Raw genomic sequence first — 25,879 nt, forward strand, 5'->3', positions numbered from 1 at the left:
TATGAAAATCATTCATTCCTTAATGCATTATTTTCACCTGCTCCTCTCATTAATACATTAGTCATATTACCAATCGTTACTGGTACGCATTATTAGCTGTAGTGCTTGATTCCTATATAAATACATTCTATAGAATGGTTCTCTTTTACTTTAAGTAAATATTTGATGGTGCACTGGCTGAAAACAAGTGTAATCTATTTCCATTTCTCTCCAATGATTTTAAGAACTGTCTTGCTCCGCAGCGCTCACAACGGTTTGAACTCATTAAGCAGTCGTGTAATTAAATAGTTTATATCTCATCTATAATTGTTATACCGATGTAACCATAATAAATGCACCTTCATATATTGCATCCATTTAGTTCTGCGCGGTAGATGGCAATAATTCATACACGCAATGTATTTAAAGTAATTTTTTAAGGCCCTTCCCCCACTTGTATTTTGGTGGAAAAATGGACAATCCCAGCTACTTTATTTGGAAAGCCACCCGGCAGATAGTGTTTCATGCTTACTTCATCTTCATGGATGAAGAGTAGCAGGTGAGAGTAGCGTTTTTTGGCATACTTTGAGATACATTTTTGTGGGTGCGCAGGTAATATTGTACGTATTCGAGAACCCTGATCAATTAACACGTCGTCATAAATTCCAAAATGAATGTTGTTTAACCAGTGTCCAAAATACGTAGGGCCACTGATGAGATATATGCAATGTTCTAAATGTGACACTTCACCTTCAAATGGAAGCTCTCTACAGTTTGAGATGGACACTTAACTGATGGTCAATTAAACCGATATTTAAAATATGTCTTTGGAGACCATTGTAGTCTGTTTACTTGGTTACTTTGCAATATGAGATGCGTTAGGTGTCTATTTGGTCATCAACTGGGAAGAAAAATGTATATTGTAATTTTTAAAGAAAGTTTAGGGGTGCAGGATCCACATCCTCAAACGTCATCAGTAATCAAGGCATTCATTAAAATGTCGGGAATATTACTCCGTGATAGACTGTGGAATCTGCTGGCGCTAAGGAAATAAGAGATCACAAAAGTAATATTTATATTGAAGTATCTGGATTATAGAAATCCAGAAACATGGTTAGGATTATGATGCGTGAAGACGGAGTGATGCTTTCGGCCTTGTCTCGTGACATAGGTATATAAATACATTGTTAGAGCGGCATTCATATGATGTCATTTTTCTGGGGTGTGTTAATGATTTAAATTGAGTACCCAGTTCATCCAGTCCAATTTCTGTTGCTTTGGTTACTCCATCACTTTATTAGCGGAGCAGTGGCGTCACTAGCGATCATTGCCCGTATTTTATACCGTTGTGCACCTAATGTTCTTCCTATCTGGAACTAGAATAACAATGTTACTTGGGTGACCTTTGGTGACCTTACCCAATGAACACAGAAGCTATAAGTGGCTTGTTTTTGTGTGTAATTTTCTATATTTCACCTCCTACATTACCACATGCTGCTTGGTTTCAGTTAATAAGAAATTGATTTATTTCTAATAAACTCACATTTTCTTTGTCCTGTCTTTCTCTTTCAATTCTGCGTTCAATTTGTTGTTTGTAAGTATCGTACCGTCTGATCCTTTTGCTGATGAGATACATTTTTTAATAACCTTCTGAATATCAATTCAGAAAAGGGATGCATCACCTTCATCCAAGATGTTCCCTGATTAATATTTATTCATGTTCACTAATTGTGCATCTATCTGGTAAGTATTAAATCTGCATTCTCAGTCTGTAAGCAGAGACTGAATGTAGACACATTACGGCCTATTTTATATTCCAAATATCATTCATTGCAGTTTTTTGTAGCAGTTGTCTCACACTGAATGAAACAAAAGTATATGACAGCTTGGTTAAAGTATTCTGAAGTCTTCAAAACAGGCACGCTGGAGAATTTTTATAAATGTAAATCTGTCATAAAGTATAAAATATCCTCTCATCTAGTGGTAAAACAATCCAAAATGGCACATGTCCTTCAGACATGGTTCAGCTGAACATTTTGTGACACAGACAAAATATAAAAAATATTTTCAGCAAGGCTAAGCTGTTGATGGTTTTTGTCTATTTTTTGGCTTACTAGTGTAAAACAAAATTGGCCTGTTGTATTATTATTAAGTTAAACCTTTACCAGAACTAAACATAAAAGTAGGTATTGGTCCCAGAGAAAGTAACATTTGTAGAACTTTGTGATACTTTTTTTAGTATGTCAAGACATTCATAGAATAAGACATGGAGTCCCTGATGCTGCCCAGACCTAAGGTCTTTTCAACATCATTATATCCGAAGAAACCTTTGAGGTCTTCAAAAGTCATGCTAAAAGGTATCCCAACTTTCTTAAACTAGAACCCCACAGGATCACCCACCCAGACTGGCACCTGTAGACTAATCTCAGTCCACAAAAAGCACATTTTTTGGAAAATGTAAAATTTCTCCTGACCATGAGCTGCTCCTCTTATGTCATCTTCTTGACATAAGGACATTAATAGTTATGTATAAAACTTTGAAAAGTCATTTTATCACCATACCAAGCAATCGGTAGTACCATTGTTCTGGTTACTATGGTGATAAGACCACTTTTAGACCAGAATCACATTGTATACATAGCCCCTATTGAATTATACAATGCATCAGTTGTCACTGCAAGTAGCTTAAAGCAATTCCGTGTAAATAGGACTGTTGTATGTGATATTAAATATCTTCTTCTACATTATCTGTGCGTTATAGGCCAATCCTACTCCATCCCTGAGGATGGTTATATATGAGATTTAGTTATTAGATGATATGTTTCAACTAACAGCAAATCATCTTCAAATCAGTATTTAGCGTGTAGACCCAACTTATTTTTCCCTTGCCTGTACACTGACTCTTCATTCTTGTTGAAGCATTATTTTTTGATGTTGCAGGGGTCAAGCTTCATTTTAATGTTGCTTAAGAGTTCCCTAAGACAGCCGATATCCTTTTGTGATGCAATAATGTTTCTAAAGACATTTCACTGCCCATTAACTTGGAAATCGTCTGTTGGAAAAACAAAAAGTTATTGTTTCCGAAAGTATGTACTTTATTCTTCAATAAAACATTCCTGGTTTTATAAGTCCCCAGGCTGACCAAAATCACCCAAGGTAAAAAGTATTATAACTTGCTACAAATATATTTATTTGTTCATTGCTAAGATACTAAAATAGTCCATGTACTAAGCTAACTAAATTTTCCATACTGTCTTAACTACCCTGCGGCTTCCATTAACATTGCAATTACCCCGGGGCGTGCATATCGGTCCATATAGTCATTCGCTTTTCCTTTTTATCGCCGTCATTATATACTTTAGGCCTCAGTCCCAAACATCTGGCGGCTGAGATTGGTTTTAGACATATTTGTTCCAGTTGCTCTCTTTGTGAGGCTGGAGATTGCTATTTTGCCAATTTAATGCCAACTCAAAATGATGCCATCCAAAGTTCACTTACAACGCAATCTTTCCTGGAGATACTGGAGGTCCCAGATGGTATCGAAAGATGACATCTGCAATTTCCTGGGCTCAGTTGATTTCAGTTTGTTTTTCAACAGGATGTCTAATTTCATTAAAGGAAAGCCATTATTTTAAATTATACTTTCCAAAATGTATTTTATTTTTTATTTTATTTTTTATTACGTTCCGATACGCCCGCATGTACCCATACGCTCACATGGTCTCGGTTACATAGTAACACCTTCTGACTGTAAACAAAATATATATATATTTTTTTTAAACGTGCCGTTTAGCGACCTGTTAATGTGAAATTTTCCTCTATCTTATGTAAATACGTAAAAGGAACATATTGAAATTACCCTCCTTTACTATTAAAATATTAATAAACATGCACCCTTGTACATCCCTTTATGGCAGGCATTTAACAGTTTGAAACAAAAGCCACTAATTGGCATTAAATTGGAACCCTTGTAAATACTGTACTTTCAGAATGTCTGTTATTCGGCTGATTATAGCATTTATTTCTTTTAACATTTTTATTTCAATATTTACGTAACCTTTTTTTAACCCCTTCGTGACAAAGGCTGATTTTACTTTTTGTACCCTTCGTGACAATGGCTGTTTTATCGTTTCTGCGGTGTTTGTGTTTAGCTGTAATTTTCTCTTAACCCATTTACTAAACCCACACAAGTTATATATTGTTTTTTTCAGGACAAGAAGGGCTTTCTTCAGACACCAAAATATTTTTCATATGATGTAATTTCCTATAATAAAAATAATAAAATATGACGAAAAATTGAAAAAAAAAACAAATTTTCTCACTTTTATTTGAAAAATCTTTTATTCATCATAAAAAACTACTGAAAAAACCTGCTAAATAGATTCTACTATTTGTCCCGAGTTTAGAAATACCCAATGTTTTTATATTTTTTTGCTTTCTTCTACACGTTATGGGGCAATAAGTACAAGTAGCGTTTTGCTAATTCAAAACCATTTTTCTCTGAATCTGGTAATTCTGTCTCTATGTGGTATTTGGGGCATCTTTGAAGCCAGCAAATTAAATTTACCCCACCAAACCATATATTTTTGAAAACTAGACACCCCAGGGTATTTTAGATGCTGATAGTTTAACCCTTTCCATGCACTAATCCTACCACCAACCCTTGTCAAAGTTTGGGATAGTAATTGTTTTTGGTGTTTTTTTCACATACTTTGTACTTCAGGTGTGAAATTACAGCTCCTGGTATATGTTGCGGTCACACAACACCCAGATATGTGTCCAGCAACATCTCCTGAGTACATTGATACCCCACATGCATGGGTTTGTCAGATTGTTTGGGGGCAAAAGGGCCACATTTGGAACATGAGCAATTCAAATTCAGTAGGAATTTTACATCTGGGTAAAGAAAAATGCTTGTACCCAACTATCAGTAGGGACAGGTTACAAGAAAGCCTGGCCTATCTCCAAGAAGGGATTTGATCTAGCACCTTAAGTGGTCCCTCATGCCACGGAATGGACACAGGGGTCACTTGACAGTGCAAATAAAAACGCTTAAAAATGGTGGAGCAAATAAAAGCTAAAAAACAGTAAATGTAACAAAAAATAAAAAAAAAATACAAAAATGGAGCAGGAACAAAAAAAAAATTAAAAATGGGAAACTGTGTGATACAGCTTGAAGCAGTCACCGACACAGAGTGCAGGTTTTCCAGGGCAATCTGGACAGTAAAATGTGGTGTCCTTTCTTTGCCCCCTGCTGTAGCATACCCTGCATCTCTTTTGGGGATTCTGCTTCTTTGCTGTAGGGGGGATTTTAAAAATAAAATGGGTAGCCCCAATTCTGTTGGTTCCCATCACTACTTGGGGACCAGGTGCATCACGGTACAAGATACCTGAAATTACTTCGAGCTGAAACTGCAAAAAAGACAGCTTCAGCCCAGTGTCTGCTTTTTTGTGCAGCAAAAAAGCGTTATAGGTTGCAATTTGCATTAGATAAATTGCAACCTTCTTGTACCAGGCCTTTGTCTTCCTCATAATGAGGTAGGGCTGTAGGAGTTGATCTGACAGATCAACTCCACCCATGTGCTTGTTATAGGCCCTGATGCACACTGGCTTTGTAGTGACCCCAGCTCTGCCACGGACAGAAACCTCCACGGTTCTCTCATCGTGGATGGTGCTCAGCATGCACACCTCTTTTCTGTCCTTGAACTTCAATGCCAAAAGCTCCTCTTGGCGTAGAGCTGAGGTCTTCCCCTTTCCTAGCCGGGTTCGTACCAGGCGTTGTGGGAAACCCAAGCGGTTCTTTTTTATAGAACCGCAAGCTACCATATCGAAACAATACAGCAGCTTGAACAAAGGGACGCTTGTATAGAAGTTATCTACATACAAGTGGTAGCCTTTGTTCATAAGGGGGAATATTAGGTCCCAAACAATCTTGGCACTGGTGCCCAGATGATCTGGGCAACCTGGAGGGTCAAGGTAGCTATCCTTACCCTCGTATACCCGGAAGGCATGAGTATATCCTGTCTCGCTCTCGCAGAGCTTATACACCTTCACTCCATACCTGGAGCGCTTGGAAGGAATATACTGCTTGAATCCCAACCTTCCTTTATATTTCATTAGGGATTCATCCACGCAGATATTCTTTCCAGGTGTATAAACCTCTGGAAACCTGGCAGCGAGATGGGTAATCAGGGGGCGGATTTTGTACAGCCTATCAAACTGGGGGTCCTCCTTAGGGGGGCACAGGCTGTTGTCGCTAAAATGCATGAAACGAAGAATCATTTCATACCTTTGCCTAGTTATAGTTTGGGCAAAAATGGGGGTACTAAAGATGGGGCTGGTGCTCCAGTAGGAGCGGATGGCTCTTTTATAATGCCCATTAACATTGTGAGTGCCCAGAATTTAAGAAATTCTGGCACGTCAATGGGAGTCCATGGCTGTTTTGCCCAAAAAGAATTAGGGCTAGCAGCATGGTGCTGCTGGGCATAAATGTTTGTTTGTGTGACAATGTCTCCCAAGACATCGTCTCCCAAAAAAACCTGCACAAATTGCAGTGGAGTGAATCCTGTAACATCAATATTGATGCCAGGAATTCCAGAAAAAGGAGGGATAGCTGGCTTGTACCTATTAGGCGCTACCCATGCCTCTGGTGCACTGCCACGACTACGTGTGGTAGGCATCCTAACAGCCACAGATACATCACTAGATGTATCTGTGAACTGACCAACGTCAAAATCTGACGCTGTATCAGTGGCCTCAGAATCTGTGGCCAAAAAGGCATACGCCTCCTCAGCCGTATACCGCTGCATGGTAAGAATTGCAGCAAAAATAGTGGGGAAGGAAAGGGTTAATGGCTATAATAAAAAATTAAAAAAAACCTAAAAAAAAGTAAAAAAAAGTAAAAAAAGTAAAAAAACATGTAAAAAAAAAAAAAAAACCAAAAACAATTGCCACTATGCAAGATCACTGTTTATGCAGTGATCTATGGCAATGAAGGGGTTAATATTATATGGGTGGCTCTTATAAGAGCCTTTGGATCAATATATATATATTTTTATTAGGGAATACCTGAAATACCAGAACACACCGATCTGTCTCTCTCCCTCACTAGAAGCAAGTGAAGGAGGGGGGCAGATCCAATACTGATCAAAGGCAATGTTTAGAAAACATTGCCTTTGATTTATCAAATCATGATCACTCTTATGAGTGATCTGACCACTAGGGGTGTTATTCACTGGATGTCCATGACATCCAGCAACACCCCCCCGATGATGTCAGCAGGCTCCGCCCCCCGGCTTGATGGGCGCCGCCATCTTGAAACACCGCGTGTGTTTCGAAGACACCGGCACCGGGAAGGTAAGTTGAGCATTTAGGAAGCGATCGCGAGTCGCTTCCTTTGCTAAACAGGTGTTGCAAAGATGCCTCGATACTGAGGCATCTTAGCAACACCAGCTAAGCAAAGGAAGCGACTCGCGATCGCTTCCTAAACCCGTTTTTCGGCGGCGGGCGCCGCCATGTTTGAAAGACGTGCAGTCTTTCAAACATGTTTTTTTTTTGCTCCTAGGAGCGATCGGGGGGGGGCGGGAATGTTTTTTTTGGTGTTGCTCAATGCCTCGATGTCGAGGCATTAGAGCAACACCGTTTGAGTGAAAAAATCGATCACGGATCGATTTTTTCACCCGTTTAAAGACGTGCCGGTCCTGGCACGTCAATTGTCATAATCGTCACGATTTTCAGTGACGTGCCCGGACCGGCAATTGTCACGAAGGGGTTAATGACTGATTGCTTTGATTTTCCTGCATTCATTCACGCCAAGGCTTGGAGCAAATGTGTACTCGCCTACTCCGGTTGCATAGTCACTTTTAAGCTTATTTTATGAATACACTGCTAATTTAATTGATTTTAAATTAGTTAGTTGTCTCTGCTGCGCGCAGTGAACATCTGAACCGAATTCAGAAAACATTTACGAAAAGGGTTATGGGAACATCTGATGCCAGATTCTCACGAAAACAAATCGGGAAAGTAGATGTGGCTCCGGTAATTGACTATTTTAAAAGATTATTCTCCTGTATATAAGACAGGACTGGGCTGCACGTTGTCAGGGATAAGCCATTGTTGATTTTTTTTTTTTTATGCATATTGTGTCAAAATAAGGAATTATTCTAAAGTTCCGTTACTGAAGGCTATTAAAAAGTAACAGGGTAATTGGGTAGAAGGAAGACGTTTTGAAGTTTTGTGCTATATTAGTCTTGGATTTCTGTCTGACTACCTATTAAATGCTTCTGACATAAAGCACTTGATCATTGAGCGAAATGTGAAAAGTGATCTGACTGTAGATACTTATCATCATACCCGGGAACTTTCTAAATGAGCTGACCCTGAGACTCTTGAAATAGTAACCCTTTAACGCATTGTGAAGATTTTGTGTAGTCACTTGCCAAACATGTTACCCAAATGGCTGTAATGCTGGTTGTCGTCTAAACCTTGACTTGTCATTATTTATTGTTTTATATAGCGCCATCAAATTCTGTAGCGCTGTACAATGGGTAGACAGGACATAACAAGTAGTATGTAACATAACAAATTGACTTACAGAGACAGGTGAGGAGGGCCCTGCTCAAACGCGCTTACAGTCTAGCGGGATTTCAAAATATACTTTAATTGAGTCACCTGCATTCAAGCAGGGATATCATCCATAACATACTGGGAGCAAAAACACCAACTGGGAGTCTTATAATATCACAACGGGGTAGAATACGTTTTCAACAACCGCTCGGCGCCCCTCACTCTCCTCCGCGAGGCCGATAGTTCGGTCGCGGTGCCGGCATGTCATGCTGAGCCCGGAATATGACCGTGTGTGTGTGTGTGTGTGTGTGTGTGTGTGTGTGATCTTATGTGCTTCATACTGTGTCCCTGAATGGCAGAAATAAAATGTGGTCACCCTACCCTAAAGTCACAATTGCCTGGGGTGCCCTTTGGTCTAGGGACTGACCTGTTTTTTTTTTTGGTACTATTGAACTCTTGTTGAGGATCTGATCAGTTTCTAGGTCATCTTTTCAAGCAGGGGCAGGGGTTGCTTTCACTGGTCCAGACTGGTTTATTTAATATGCTCTCCCATATCTGGCACCTGGAGTGTACCCGTAGCCTTTTTTTTTTTTTTTTTGTGATGCGGCTACGGCAAGAAGAAACGTTAAACAGTAGTCAGCATGTTTGCAACCCCTATCTCCTTTCCCGGCAGGGAGATCTTCACTGTGCTCCAGGCAAGGGAAATGGGCTTTACCTATTTGGGCCCTGACCCTGCAGGAATCTGGTTTAGAACCCCAAAGAGTTGTCTTGGGAGAAAATGATCGTTTAATAACACCTACTATATAGGAACCTCAAAAATTGCTGCTTGGTAATTTTACCTCCTGGCAAAACTCATAACCAGAAGTCCGGAAGAAACTGCTTAGTGCACAGCAATGACACGCTATCCTGTGTCCCGAAGGCTGTTTTTGTCTGGGCAACTTGGGCTTTTCTAGAACCCATAGCCATTCTTGCTGAAGAAACCCACCTGGTCTGGCCCTTCGTAATGCATACGTAGAATTTTTTTTTTGTTAAAGCTAGTTGGTATTTTTTTTTCTTTTCAACAAGCTAAAAACATATTTTCTTACTACAGCTTTCAACTGCTATATAAAAGTTTTTTCTTTGCTCCACTCAGCTTCTTCTACTCAGAAATAAAAGGGTGATAATGATGATGATGATGACATTGATGGCTCATCTTACAAATAGTTCTGTTTTGACAAACACCTTCTCTGTTTTGTCAAATGATAAAATCGTCTAGTTTTCTATTATTTGGTGTTAATTTATTCTCTTTACACTTTTTTAATTGTTTTTCACCGTCACCTTATTATAATTCATCATTTATCCTTATGATTCTGTAAGGAATCCTCTTGAAGTCTGACCTATTTTTGAGACCTTGTATTAAAGAAAATGACAAACCACTGAGAGGCATTTTGGATATTCTTCCGAGCTTTTCTGCTGGTCTTATCATTTCAATGTCATTTTTCTTACCCATTTTTTAATCTCTGGTGAGATTAGTGACATTGGTCCAAAATAGGTTTACATGGCAGACTAAAACATGCAGAATTCTCATAATGCCTTCAATTTAAACTACTGCATACCATGTTTTCTTCTTGTTTAAGCTTTACTTTTTTTCCCCTGTTCATAAATTGTCAAAACGACACCTGTTTATTGCAGTGCGCCATGTTTGTCATTTTTATAAATAAAATGCGGTTACCAGCACTTTTATCCTGTGTTATACATCTTAATTTTGTCTGAGGCTTATTGACATTCTGCTTCTCAAACATAATCTGCTGTGTTATTTTCCGACAGAAAAAAACAACATTAAAGAATAATACATAATTAAGAACTTGAGTTTTTTAATATGCCTTTTTTTTTTTAAAAAAAGGAAAAACAAAAACGCGTATCTGAGGTAGAAGCTTCAGCCCTGCCCTCCTACTTTGTGGTGTGACGGTTCTTGCCACTGACTGGCTGCTTGAAGCACCAATCAGTGGCAGGAAAAAGCTCCCATTGAAATTAATTAATAGATCCCCAACCACAGCGTTCGTGAAGCCAGTGCTTGAGCCCACTGGAGGTGAGTATATCGTGTGCACGGAGATATGTTTGGCTGGGGAAATGGGACATTCATATGAGGAGGTCCTACGGAATCCCCCCCCCCCTTTACATTTTCAAGGAAGTCCAGATGATGGCTGGAGTGTCCATGTCTCAGACGTGCCAAAAGCACGGATGTCACCCATTTTTTGCGGTGCCACAGACTCTTAGAAGCTTTCAAGCAGTCTATACGCATCCACAGGGATTGTGACTGCACATTAACCCTCTTCCAATGCATACCTCCTAGAATATGATCTCAGAATTCAACGGCCATGATCTTCCATGGTGCAATTTTGCTTTCAAAATTCTGTTTAACGAGCTACAGAGAGGTTTTTAAGAACCACTTAAGACTGATTTTGAGGGGCATGGGCTTTTTTCCTACCCATTCTCCAGAAATGACCTAATGCAGAAACGTGTTACATTTTTCTAGTAGAAGATATTGATGCAGGAATTTTTTACTTTATTGCAGGCGCGTTTTTCCCTTCCTTATGTTTTGCCCCAGGCCATATTTTTTTTTCTATGTCCCATGTATTTCTTCCCAAAAGCATTGCTGGACTTTTCTGTGACAGCTGTAGATACATAGCTATGGGACTCCAGTTCCTCAACTGACAACAGATTTTATTTTCCTTTGATTAGAACTATTAAGGCTGAAATCTCTCTTTCTAAAATTAGCGGAGCTGCTGGAGAACCAAATGTCCATATGAATATTCTGTGTGCTCATTTCTCTCTCATACTTTAACTCGGTGAGTTCTGAAAAAGAACCAACAGTTACTGTTATGAGCTGTTGCCTTTTATATTTCTAAAGACGCTGAACCTAGCAGCAAAACTACCGTGGATTTATTTTATTATTTCACAATGTAGCGTGTATAATTTGGACACTAACCTAAATATTTTCCCATATCGCTTATATAATTGGTTTTAAGCTGGTAGTTTTTATACTGACTTTATCTGACCTCTGTTGTGCTGTACCCCATATTTACAAAGCTTCTTCTCATCAGTAAAATGGCAAAACTGCAATTACCAGATAAGACACTACTCTTCAAGATTGCACTTAAAATCTTACTGAAGATGAATGTCCTCGGAGGCAAGGAACTCTTTTCTTCTTACCTATAATGTTTAGACTTAACAATGATATATGATATATTAAATAGACTGAGGGTGTGGAGGGCCCTCTTAGGTCTAAAATGAGGTGGGAACATGATACACAATGGCTAACATCGCTAAGTACTAGGATATAATGGGCTTCTCTAAAAGGGGTATTTTCAGAAAAACCCTTAAATGACAATGTTTTGATCTTACTATGGGATCTTTTTCAACCAGTTGGTGAAATAAATACCACTTTCGCAGAGTGCTGAGCTCCATCATTATTTGTTTTCTATTGTGTTTGGATTAAATGGAACCAGCTTCTGAATTTTGAGTGCTGCCTGACACAAGGTGTTTAGTGGAACAGAGACATGCCTGAAATTTGATTTTTCTTCGATTTTTTTCCCCTGGTATTTCAAATGGGATGATTTATTTCCTAAAGGAAGCCCAGTTCATTAGAATCACCCGCTGACATACACTCGGCAAAACTGACATCAACTGATGAAAAGACAAACCCACTGACTGTTCTCAATCACACCAATGTAAATTCACACACACATACCACAATATATATCACATATCTCAGCCACACGCACACACACACACTGCACTGAACCACAGGCACACACACACATGACAAGCAAGGCAAATCCTTTCACGCTTAGCAGACTTGGCAGACAGTTTTAGGTGAGTGGCAAGAAGAAGATATTCAAGGACCAGCAAAAAAAATTACTAACACTATTTCTATTTGCAAATATTAACCTATTTGCAGAACACGTTACATATACCGGCAGATCTCTTAAATCCTACACATTATTTTACAGATGCAACTTATAAGAATATCTGTAGTATAACCTGTAATTATGTATGACAACTGGTTTTTGCCAACATTTCTATGATTATCTACAATAATATTAAAAAAAAAAAATATGTTGATAAATCCATGATTAAGTGACAATTTTATTTTTGTCTCCTAAAAGAGTATTGAATTGTAAATTTTGTTAATTTACTGCATATCTATTCAGGTGTTTTTTCCATTCATTTTTTTTCTGTGCGTAATGTTACTATAACTCTTCCAACAGATTTAGACGATGAGACCTTTGCAACTCTAAAAGATTATACGCCAGATTACCTTGTTAAACTGAAATGTGAGACCATTAAAATGTACCGCAACTTGGAATGGGATGCAGTAAAGATTAATACATTTGTTTATACGCAAGTTCTTTTCTGTGACGTTCCTAACCCTTTAACTGTTGTAAAGGAAACCTGTTCAACAGCCATCTGTAGCATAAAAATAAAAGTAAATACACTCCACAGCTTGTGAATTTCTGATTCTCTTTAGTAATATGAGAAAATAATGCCGTGTGATAGGAAGCAAAAAAAGTTACTCTGCATTTCTTAACTGGTTGGAATGAGCCCAATATTGACAGGGAATGACCATAAAATATAGATGTGTTATCCCAAGAAAAAAACATAATTTAGTTAAAGTTGATATATTTTGTGTAAACCTCAAAAAAGTTGTTGCCATTTTTTTCTATGCTATGTTTACGGTATAGGTCCTGCGTTGCTGGTCTATTGTTATAAAGGCATTTTATAGAAGCAATTTCTGAAGTCTTGTTCACTGGGAAATTTTCATTTCACAAAAAAACGAAATCCTGGGACTTAATGGGGGCTTCCCAATTTGAGAAAAAAGTATATGGACTTCTCGTAGACTTGTCATAGACATATAGCAAAGTATTTTCTCTGCTGAAGGGAAAACCTCGGCTTAGCCTTATATTGACCATGATTCTACTTGATCATATGTATTATTCCTAAGAGCATTCCTCTGTGTTTATTAGTGTAGCATGCACGTAATAAAGATTTCTCATTCACTAATAAGGATCCTGTTGAAAATTTGAAGGATGAGACTGATGGATAAACACGGGAGGTTGATTACCTTGGTTGGGAAGCATCTTAGCCCATCATGAAATATCTTTTCTTTAAAAGGAGAAACGGAAGCTTTACTCTTTTTGTTGGTTGTATTGACTCAGTAATTGGCCAGATAAATGATGAGGTCTGAGAGAGCCGGCTACAGTAAAGAGATATGAATTGAGTAAATTTGGACAAATGAACAGACTTAGAGAATGAAATAGTAGGAAGGATGGTTGGATTGATTCTGATCGTGGTTGTAGGGAGATTAATTCCTGTAGGTACTACAATACTATATCTAAAGTTTTGGTGGCATGCGATTGCCCTTGGCTGCCATGTTTCTTTGAGAATCTTGTAACACATTATCTTGTAAAATTCCTCTAGTACTAAAAGACTGCAGAAGTTGTCCTCACACCTTCCCTCAAGAAAAATGAATGCTCCGGAGTCTCGAGAATATTCATATTTGAACTATATCAGATAATCCCTAAAGCCTGGACTGTAAATGCTCCTTTGGGACCTGTAGCTGGTTGAATTTGGTTGAGTCTCTGTGGATTTTTGCATTGTTTCCCTGAGCATCATGAACTTTATTTTTCTTTTAGATGTGGTTACAAATATAAGAGTTTATCTATTGGTTTTAACATGGTCGGTATAGTACCGTATTTACATTGTGGTAACTGAGATTAACCAAATCAAAGATTCACACCTGGAACATGGGTGGATTATTTGTTTGCAGATTATCTTTAAATTATTAGTATTTTCAGGCTGTCCTTATTTAGGGAGATTTTAGATATTCCCATTCTATATCCTGGTAAAATTCTATTTTATATTTTTGTCCTGATTTTAGATATACTGTACTTCGGGTTGTCCTGATTCAAATATTTTGTGTCACAACTGCAATATTTTTTTTTCCATATGTGTTTTATTTGTAGTTCAATAGGGACATCTAAAATAACAAGGGCTTTAAGCAGCATTTACACCATGACTGGATCTTTGTGGTGCTATTTAACTTTTTTGTGTGCTGCACAGGAATTCATAATGTGCATATTATATGTTGACTACTACTCTATAAATGTCTCATTTCCATTTCTGGAAACTCCCCATGGTAGGCTACCTGGAGCATTCCCTTTTTTCTTGTGATGCGGTGGGGGTAGCGCCAGAGAGCTCTTAGGGGGTGGGAAGGGGTTTTTGCCAACCTGGTGGAGAAAATAAAAACTGACCCAGGAAGCAGACTTCATCCGAAGACTCCAGGTCAACCCAGTTATAGTTATTTCCCAGGATTTACCTCCCTGAGTGAAGACGGACACTCTCGCCTGTCAAACCTACCCAAACCCCTCGGCATACCTCCGTGCCGTAGCACTTTAGTGGACGCAAAGCGAACAACTTCACCTCCTAAAACTATAAATTCCTGCATATGGTGCTTTTAACCTAAACCACTTTTTACTTGGACACGTATAATACGGATGTGGTTCTAGATCCTAATAGTTGGATAAACTCCAGAAACTTGTATTCTCAGCAGCCCCACGTAGCGGGTTTCTCCATATTGTTGTCTTCCCTCTGATGAGTTGACCTTCTGTTATAAGAATTCTAAACTGCTGTTATTTTTGCATTCATGATTGTGATGTCGCTCATTCTGTTCCGGCAATATTTAATGTAGGCATAAAATGTTAGATTGCTTTTTCTTTCAGAAATTTCCTTAAATATTCCTTCCTAGATTACATTATAAATGCTGAACTATCTGTAGGAGGCTTTTGTACATGCCTAATGCACAACGTTCTGAATACATTTTCAATAAATACTTTTTTATGTTTAGCATTGTCTATTGACTTTAATTCTATCAGGATTTTTTATGTAGGTAAATCATTAAATATACTATGGACTCCTCCCTTATCCCCTTTATGTTTTTGAGTCGTTTTAAGATGTTACAGACAAGGATAAGGGAAGGGGGGCTGTGGAAGAAGGGATAAAACGTGAGCCGTTTATAATTATATGGAAACACAATGACTCTTCTTCTTGGCTGCTCTACGCAGCCTTATGATGGGCAGTCTGCTGTTAGCTTTCATTTACCGTCAAATGTTCTGTTTTCAGATAAAATGTAAAAAAGAAAATTTGGACCTAGACCTGTGCATTAGCAGCTAAACTGAAATCTGTTTTTTTTACTTAGTAATATTTATTATATGGGAAGCTGAACCCAACACCTGCAGCGGTAGATCCGTAGTACTGTGTTGCAATTTATGACGGACTAAATTTATAAATTATTAAAGCCGCACGTAAGCTTTGTTTGCTAAAGCTTTAGATTGCACTGATTTGCAGTTGTGCTCTTCCTATTAATAATATATGGAAAAACACCGTGTTGAAGCTACTTTACCCATCAAATTTCTGGATGGCGTATGCCCTGGGAATAATAATATATATATAATAAACCATTATCTTCTCCTATAGAAGAAACTGCATTTGCCATATTGTGGATTTACATCTTACTGCTATCGATACTTACAGCTATTTATAACTTATTGGATCGGCCATGATTAAAGACGGCACTCTTTAACGGACCATAATTCCAAAACTGGATTATAAATATTCTGTTTGTACAGTGCTGACTACAGTTGCTTTCAAGGCTCAGGTCAATATGTAGCCCAGCGTTGTTAATGAACTTGCCTAGGACAAGTAGTGATTAGTTTAGGGTCATAAAGGGAGCCCTGGAGACAGCTAGGCAGAAAGGGCAGCATGACATGGCCTGTGATAGGCGAATGAGAGGGCAGTGGGGTCAGCTAGGGGACACTGGTTGTTGCTGGGCAGCCCACCCTCACTGATTGGTGTATGGGCATCTGAGGTGTTTAGGGAACATTATATAAACAATGCACACAGCATCACAGCATCACAATTTATTGAATTTAGAAGGAAAGTTTCCCTCCCTCCCTCCCCATGTTTGTGTCTGTTCTGTGTTTCGGTGTTTTTCGTTGTTTTGTATTTCATCAGGTGGTGTTCAGTTCTTCCTGTACGGGTTTCCAGCCAGGCGGAGGCAGTCAGCATGAAGAACAAAGAAAGTAACAGAAAATTGGAGGTGCCGCACGACAAAAGGCGGCAGTTTTGGATGTGTGTTTTGTTTAAACGTTCCCTAATGGGCTGGGTCCCTGGGGAATTGTAGTTAGCCGATCCCCTTGCTATTGGAGACTTTACGGCTTGGGGGGAATTGTCGGCCTGTGTATTAAGTTGTTTATGTTTAAGGGGTACTGTTCTTTTCGTATATTGTTTATGTCCGGGACTGGCAGGGGTTACATTTTAGACATTTGTATGGCACTCTGCCAGAGTATAATCGTGTGCCAGTCCCGGTTTTATCTTTGTTGTTTGTGTGTCACAGTCTGTCTAAACGAATAAAGTGCTGTGGCCTTTTCACATTCCAAAGATTAATGTCTTTGCGTGTTTATTGGGTATGTTATCAGTAGCCATATTCACAGTGCCTATGTCATGTCATTGCTACCTATAGAAATACTTACTGCTAATAAACATACATTGACTAGCCCTCGCTTTTTAATGCAGAAACGGTTTAATCTAACGACTCACAAAATAGGATTTCTGGATAAAAAAAAATAAAAAATTTAGTAAATGCATATTTACAATCTAATTGTTTTCTTTAAACAGTAATCAGGTGAAGGGACACCATTTGTGTTTTTTTTAAACCGGGCTGAGCACCATTAAAAAATCTCAGAGGACCACATCCACCCTGCTGGTCGCCCGTTGGACAACAGTGTCCTATAGCATAACTAACGGACGCCATCCACAGATCTCTATACATCTCTTAAGGTCCGGGGAACGCCTCACTAAACAGTGAACACACGTTTCAGCCTTTCCTGGTTTCATCAGTGATTTACAGCATGATGAGAAAGTCGTATATACTTGGTGACAATCCAGGTATCCTATTTTTAAAGCTACTGTAAATAAGGGAAGATGTTCATCTGAGATGATGAGGCAATTTATCATGATGTAAGGAGGGTGCAGCCAACTTTAATCCGTTAGAACATTCCCAAATTGTCCTGACTCAGAAATTGTGACGAATGCAACCATAGGCAGTTTATTATGTCCTTGAATAACACCAAAGAAAGCAAATGTCGGACTGGTTATACTAACATTGATACAGTCACTTCCTGCGGAGATTCCTAGTTACATGTATGTTGTAAAGTGCTGCATTAAATAGCATGAATCTGCATGCTGCATTGATCGGTAGGCGTGGAATCTTAGGAGACATTAGCTCTTTCCTTGTACTTGTGATAGAAATTCCTATCTATATCATCGCTGACATAAAGAAACCGCTGTTTCATTAGCAGGATGAAGGTTAATTACCACATTAAATTAGTTGGTATTTCACACAGTCATTCAGTGCAAAGGGTGAAGCAAGTTCAACAAAGAAAAAAAAAAATAGCAAAAAATAGCAGGGTAAGTAAACCTACAGAATCCTTTTTTTTTAATCAAAACGGTTTGTTTTCATATACAACAAGACTCTTTTTGTCTCTCGTTTAGATTGGAAGTGTACATGGAGGTTTCATATAAACGGATTAACGTTTGTTAAAATTAATCACACAAACAAATCCTATAATAATGCAGAGCTGAGCACTGGGTTTCTTATGTCTGCAAAGCGAATGCAGGAGAAATAATAAATATAGAAAAAGGACTCATTCTACATTACCCAGTGAAGTTAAGAGAAGACTGGCACTGCGGGCCACCTAAAGAACTTCCATCCATAAGCTCTCCACGTTCTCCTAGTTAGCGCCATGCCCTTGATGAAGTCAGCAAGAAACCATGGTGTGGGCACCCATCGCTTCAGTCTGAAGAATGGCCCTTCAGATATGTTTTTCGGGGCCCTGAGCAAACTTCATCTTAGGCATTTTATTTTAAGTTGCATTAATTGATTCCATCCCCTGAGTATGGCAAGGGGGACACTTACCACCCTTGGAGATTCCCTGACAATGTCACCCTACTCTGCATGTGCCCTTTTATTTTGCCCTTGCCAAAGAGAGGATTCTGTGGTTTCCCATCAGTTATTTTTAGAATTAAACGCTGAATGGATATAAGATGTTAATATAATGCTGTGGTGTTATACCTTCCACCGCTTTGTAGGCCAGTCTGGATGCAAAGGAGTTAACAGGTTACTGAGTTAATTAGTTGGCTGTATGTCCTTCAGACAATATTTCTTTTTTTCTGGAAGGATACAATATTAATTCACCCATGAACCTTGTTCTTCAGGGACACCTTGTTGTCGTAAATGCGAAGTTAATCTCTTTTATTTATTGACCCGAGACTATGCAAAGTGGTTTTGAAAAACTATCAAATGTTGGCTACAAAAATATAGCCTAATGAATCTGCTTTAGTAAGAAGGTGTTGTTTTTATGTCTTTTTAAATGACATATAGAAAATGACAAAGTACTCTTTCAAATTTCCTCATCTTTATGGTACCGAATTTTTTTTGGGTGGGGGGGCATTATGTAAAAACAAAAATCAACAAGCGCCATTATCTCCATCTCTTTTGATTACTGTTCATTCTGTCTACAACGTTATTCTAACCAGTTAAACTCATGAATCACGTAAATATCTCAGACGTGTTTTTAAATGAGCCTCCGAGAGAAGATTGAGTAGGTTAATTTTGAATAAATCAACTAGATCTCATCTTTATGGTGCATTTCGGAGACAAAAATTGTTAGTTTTATATATTAGACATTATAGCGCCATGATTGCGTAATTTAGATCATGCTTATGTACCTGTGATTTTTATACTGTCAAAATCTTTCTGATAGCTGGGCTCACGTTATGCCCCCTTTATCAGCTGTATCTAGTCAATCATGTCCTGGTTTATAATTCTGTACATATTTGTTTGCCAGGTGTTACCTTCGCACCTCATCTTCGTTTTTCTTTGTCTCCCTTACTTTGTTTTATCACGTTACATCTCTTATTATGTGACTCTGCCAATCAGCATCTCTCCATCTTTTGGCGTCTCCTGGTGTTTCTTACCGCACATCTATTGTATCTCGTGTTCCATTATGGTTTCCTTATGTTTCTCCTCCAGCCCTACCCTACTATATCATAAACTAGCATAGTCACAGCATACTGATAGACTTCCACTGTGACTGCTCTCCCTCTGTGTATTCTTCATATCCAGTTAACAAAAGATAATACAAAAGAAAATAGTATTTGCATGTCAGATTCTTGGGGCTTTGCGAAGCTGAATTTAGGATGCATTCATTTTTATTTAAGGTTTTCCTATCTTTTATCTGCTTGTTTTCTACATTATATCCATGTCTGCATGCAGTGCCCTTATAATAATGCATCAGTTTATTTTCCAACTTAAATAAGGGATGTTGCTGCATCTGTCAACCAATAATAATATATGCGACAGGGAAATGGATACCTGGAGTATACAATAAATAAGTAAACTTGACCTCCCAAATAAACTTGAAATATTTAAATTTCATGTAAATATGTTTGCAGCTAGCAGTTTAATTGCACAGGTGTAGCTCAATTTATATGTAAAAAAACTGGTCATGATTTTCTTTTAAAGATACTTCAATTGCCCAAGGAGAATAATATACCATAGACATACATTTCAAAACATAACTGAGTATTTATGGAAACGGGGATTGTACCGGAACCAGTGCAAAAAACATGTTACATTCAAACATTCCAGGCTGCTGGAAGTTTCCCATGCCAATGCCACGATTCCCACCAAAATGACCTGGTCTTCATCTGTTCTTGCCTCCTCCATGCTCTAGCACCTCTCTCGTCCTCAGAATTCTCTGCCCAAGAGCTTGCTAACAATTTTAAAAATAGATAATATTCTCCCTTACAATACCACTTACATTGTACCTTAAACCCATTAGTCACCCTAAATTTTTTTATATGGTCACCCCTAACACGTTTCCAGATCTCCTCCCACATTACTACCTATCCCACTCAACCCTATTCCCTTGGACCCCCTACCTTCCCTTTTTACTCGCCCTTCTGTCACCCTATCTATTCAACGTCTCTTTCCACTGACATGTTCCTGCCCCCTTCAAGAAACCTTCTCTACATTCTACATCCCCACTTAACTACTGTCCTGTCTCCATTCTCCCCATCTAGCTTCCAACCAACTGAAATGTATAACCTACAAATACCTAACCCTTTCTTCCAACTCTCTGCTTGACCTTTTCCAATGTGGTTTCTGTCAAGAACACTCTACCAAGACAGCTCTCACCAAAGCTACTACAACAGAAGATCCCTTCTCCTTACTTACTCTCTTGGACCTCACTGCAGACTTTGACACTGCTGACCACCTTCCTTTCCTGCAAACCCTTCATTTGGCATCAAGGACATCCTTGCTGACTAAAACCCTACCTCTGACCGTAACATGTATCCTTTGGCACTCATTGGTCTCCACTATCATTTTCCGTTGGTGTGTCTCTGGGCTGTGTCCAGGGAAATATGCTCTAAAATATCCATTTCCCCCTCTCTTGGAAAACCAATCTCTTCTCTTCCAGTACCACTATCATGATACGGTAATTTACGTTTGACCCCTCACACTGTTGACTCTTTCAATATTTCTCTGGTATCGCGTCTTGGATCCACTACCTGAAGCTTAACAGCTCCAAAACTGAGCTTTCGGTTATACTCATTTTCCTAAATATCATTGCAAGCATCATTCCATAATCTACTCAAAATACCTAGTTTGCTGCCTTGGCATTGACTCTACGCTCTTCTTTACCTATCAAATCCCGCTTCCTTTAACTAGTAAAGCCAGTTCTAATTCATGCAGCTATTATACAACACTATCAAGATAATGCATTAAGGGCTTTTAAAGGCAACACTGGAGCTTGGTTAAGAGACAGGAAAGCCAACTAAGAACCCGTGACGCGGATTTGGACTTTTGATTAAGAGCCAATTGCCTGTGCTATATTGGGTATTGCTATACCAATATTTACTGTACTTAATTTATATTATGTGCGTTAATTCACACCCCTGACAGCACGTCTAGAGCTCTACTCATTCATTGACATAAACCTTTATATTATTGACACCTTTTACCACCTTTTTCTCTTCTTGATATAAGACAAAGCTTTTTTTTAAGAGGTACATAGCTTTGCATCCCTCTGCAAAACAGCTGGGAATAGCTATAAATATGTTATTTCTAGCAAATATAATATAAATGGTGTCTTGAAAACCGGATATTTAATTTACTTTAACTTATGCTCTGTTTAGGGAGGTCCTCTCTGCCCCTATAGCTTGGCATTCAGCGGTGACACGTATTTTATTACTTTGAAGGACAGTAGACTTTCTAGCATTCATCTTGCCAGCATTATCAATAAAGTATATAAAAAAAACAATAAAACTAATAAAATATTGCCTATTTAACAAAAAAAAATAACCAATGTTAATCAAAAGTGGATTGTTTGTGTCAGAAGAATTTTAAGCATAAGAGGCAATTTTTACAGCCAGGTAGAACAACAAAAAAAAATAAAAAAATAGAAAAAAATAGTGTTTAAACAGTAATCCTACATTCCAGTCCTGGCATTTGAGTAAATACAAACCTGGTCTGTGTGATTTGGTGCTTTTGTTGATACCATTTAAAAGCCGTTACAATGTAAACTAAGTGTAAAAGGTGTCTTTTTATTGAAGAGGATATTCATTTTTAAGCATAAAATTTCAGAAATGTAAAGAACAGTTCCTGAAATCAAAGCCCAAATAATTTGAATGTTTAGCGTGCATTTCCATTTCAGTATTAAACTTCGAATCATCATAGGAAATATATTCATGATGAAAATATCAAAGTCCTGTTTTTTTTGGATATTACAACACATTTTCCCACACCAGCTCGGTGAAGACATGAAAAAAATACATTAAAATGCATTGCTTGGCAACTCCAAATTCTGTTAATAAGAGAGATGGAGATGTTTACAAAAAGATTTTGAACGGGAAGACAGAACAAATACAATTAGTTTATGCAGAAAATATATTCTGTGTCCGTGGAACAAATACCCAGGTGTATATATTTAGAAGTTACATATAATATGAATGCATTTGGAAATGTAAACATGTAGTTTATTTTTTATATGTTTAAGTCCTTCAAACCTCCCTATGACTTTTCCCTCCTTTTTTTGCTTAAAAGGAAAGTCCCAATATTGTTCTCCATAAGAATTAATTACGCTAATATAGACAGCAATATGAGTCGGCGTTGATAAGAATCTAGTTTTATCTCATTTTGTTCCAGTGAACTTCCTTAATCTGACTTGGTGGCGGCCATTGTTGTAGGTCATGTGATGTTCTGGGGGACTTTTCCACACTGAGCTGGTTCTTTATGGCAATGCTAATGAAGTCTGGTTTTTCCATACTAAAGACTGAGCCATTCCATTTACTAGGAATTTACTAGGTGGAGAGGAGGCGATTTAGTAAATTCAGCTTGCCCAGCTATACCACAAATTATTCCTGGAAACCAAATTCTGTTGTGTACAAAAAATAGATTTCATGTTAAGATTATTTTTTCTCAGCCACAATTTTAATTGCCATCAAGATTATCAGTGTTACTCGCTCCACCTGTCGGCGGTCGTACTTTTATGGCTGATCGGTGTATATTGGTGCACTGGAAGCCAATTGATCCCAGAGGTGGTCTTTTTTATATTTTATTAATCAGTATTGCTCTTTTCCCACATAAAATAGCGGGCCGTATAATAATGTGTTAATCTTGTCAAAAACATGCGTCGTAAACACAGGTGAATATTCTTTAGTAATATGTTAACAGGGCCTACTTCCTCTGTTTTGTATTACAGATGAAGGACATAATTACATAGCTGCAGTGTGCAATCAAAAGCAAATTAAATGGGTTTAAAGGAGAGTTTATAATCATTTAAGCTTAATACATATCTAGTATGTTTTATTTTTACATAGAAATGCACTGATTGCTTTATTATGCATTCCTCTTTTAATCAGGATAAGAGATTGTAGTTTCCGTCTGCATCGTGTGGGTAGGGCAAAAAATCTGTATTTAAATGAAAACAGTTGGGTTTAGAGTTCTTCTCTTTTTTAATGTATGCAAACAATGCTGGCTGTTCACGGCAAAGTGTATTTTTTTTAAAGAAACGTTACCATTCAGACCAATATCTCTGTTCTATCTTCTAGCCGCCCCAAAACAGTGTACTTGTAGTCATCTTTTTACTTGACTTAGTAGTCACAGATTCAATCAGATTCCAGTAATGGAAACGTTTGGAACGTTTTGTCGTTTCCTACTTGAGTACAAACCAGGATGATCCATACCTCAAGTGACTGAGGTCTATTGAATGGGTCTGTGGTTCCAGTAGATAATGTCCGCTAGACGTTTGTGTCCTGGCTTGTGGTGTTACCCAAGCTGATCTTGGGTATATAAATAGGCCATAAGTATTAAAGTTTAAAATCTTTAACCCCTTAAGGACCGGGCTCATTTTTCGTTTTGTACCCTGTGGGACCGAGGCTGTTTTGACACTTTTGTGGTGCTTGTGTTCAGCTGTAATTTTCTCCTCACCCATTTAGTGTACCCACATAAGTTATATATTGTTTTTTTCAGGACAAGATGGGCTTTCTTCAGATACCATTATTTTGATCGTATCATCTTATTTACTATAAAAAAAATTAAAAAAACATGGTGAAAAATTGAAAAAAAAACACATTTTATGACTTTTATTTGAAAAATCTTTTACTCACCTAAAAAAGCAAGTAAAAAAACTAGCTAAATAGATTCTACTACTTGTCCTGAGTTTAGAAATACCCAATGTTTTTATGTTTTTTTGCTGTTTTTTGTAAGTTATAGGGCAATAAGTACAAGCAGCGTTTTATGATTTCCAAATCTTTTTTAACAAATCTGGTCAGTCTGCCTCCATCTCCTCTTTGGAACATCTTTGAAGCCGGTTAACTCAATTTAACCCATTCAAACCATATATTTTTGAAAACTAGACACCCAGGGTATTCCAAATGCTGTTATTTTAACCCTTTCCATGCACCAATTATAGAACTACACTTTGTCAAACTTTGTAATAGTAATTTTTTTTATTTTTTTTCCACACAAATTGTACTTTAGTTATAGATATACAGGTCCTGGTATATGCCACTGTCAAACAACACGCCAATGTGTGTTCAGGAACATCTCCTGAGTGCAGTGATACCCGACATGCATGGGTTTGTCGGGTTGTTTCAGATTTAAAATGCCACATTTGGGAAGTGCGCTTTTTTTCTCCATTTTGGTCAGTCTGTACCTATGCCCTATCTTTGAGCTAGGCCACTCCAATTTACCCCATCAGCCATTTTTTTTATATATTAGACACCCCTTGGGTATTTGAAGTGCTTTTATTTTAACTCTTTGTTGAGATTTTTGAGAAATTTTAGCACTTGCTCAAAATAATAAACTTTATTTTTTTATTTTATTTAATTTTTTTAATACTTTTTTTATATTTTTTTTTTTTACACATTTTGCTGGTACTGGATGGTTCATCTAGTGACATCACTGCATAATTATTTTTAAATGTTAGCACATTTTTTTTTTTTTTTTTTCCATTTTTTATTTTATTTTTTTTTGAATATTTTACTAATCACATAGTGATTAGAAAGCTGGGCTCCATTGACTTGCATGGTTGAATGCAGTACCTGTATTCAACCAGCAAGTGGAGCCAGTTCTCTAGAGGGTCTGGAGACCCTCTAGCGAACTTTTTCGTCTTTATTGTTTTATTTCCCGGGCCGCCGCCATCTTGCTTGATGGCGAAGATCACTGGCAGCGGCGGCTGTGACCGCTCTCCGGAGCGGTCACAGCCCACCCAGAGGTAAGTGTTTGGTGTCGCTGGATGCCTCCTGATCGAGGCATTCCAGCGACACCATTTAAGTTTAGGAGGCGATCGTTGATCGCCTCCTAAACGCTTTTAAAACGATGTATGGCGGCTGTTGACGCCCCGGGGAGGGGCCAGACATGGCCCCCGATGCCGATCTCGGCCTTGCTGAATGCCTCGACATCGAGGCATTGCAGCAAGGCCGTTTAAGCGAAGAAAGTGATCCTTGATCACTTTCTAAGCTTATTTAATTTTTTGACGGTTCAGGACCGTCAAAGGTCATTTAGTGACCTTCTTGTTATGACGGTCCTGAACCGGCAAAGGTCGCGAAGGGGTTAAATAAGCTTCTGTTCCTTTCTGGTCTTCCCATTACAGTTTGTACAGAAGTTCGGGGCAATCCCTGTTCCGCCACTTCTGTTTCCGCCAGAAAGGAACAGTTTATGAAACAATTT

The 25,879-nt window shown here is 38.2% G+C and overlaps 1 protein-coding gene and 1 non-coding gene across 2 annotated transcripts in view; one reads left to right on the forward strand and one right to left on the reverse strand.

Moving 5' to 3' along the window:
- LOC149277631 (cartilage acidic protein 1-like) overlaps window positions 1-25,879 on the forward strand; it is a 142,189-nt gene that overhangs the window by 8,322 nt on the left and 107,988 nt on the right. The window contains exon 2 of the mRNA XM_089502678.1: window positions 12,795-12,901. Within this exon, the coding sequence (XP_089358804.1) occupies window positions 12,795-12,901 (107 nt within the window). The remainder of the gene's footprint in view (window positions 1-12,794; window positions 12,902-25,879) is intronic.
- LOC149277632 (small nucleolar RNA SNORA35) lies at window positions 4,892-5,021 on the reverse strand. The gene has a single exon (XR_016279050.1). It is a non-coding gene; the product is annotated as a small nucleolar RNA SNORA35 (small nucleolar RNA).

Source organism: Sceloporus occidentalis, unplaced genomic scaffold (assembly GCF_023333645.1).
Source record: "Sceloporus occidentalis isolate IW3139 unplaced genomic scaffold, rSceOcc1.0.p SCAF_208, whole genome shotgun sequence".
Classification (NCBI taxonomy): domain Eukaryota; kingdom Metazoa; phylum Chordata; class Lepidosauria; order Squamata; family Phrynosomatidae; genus Sceloporus; species Sceloporus occidentalis.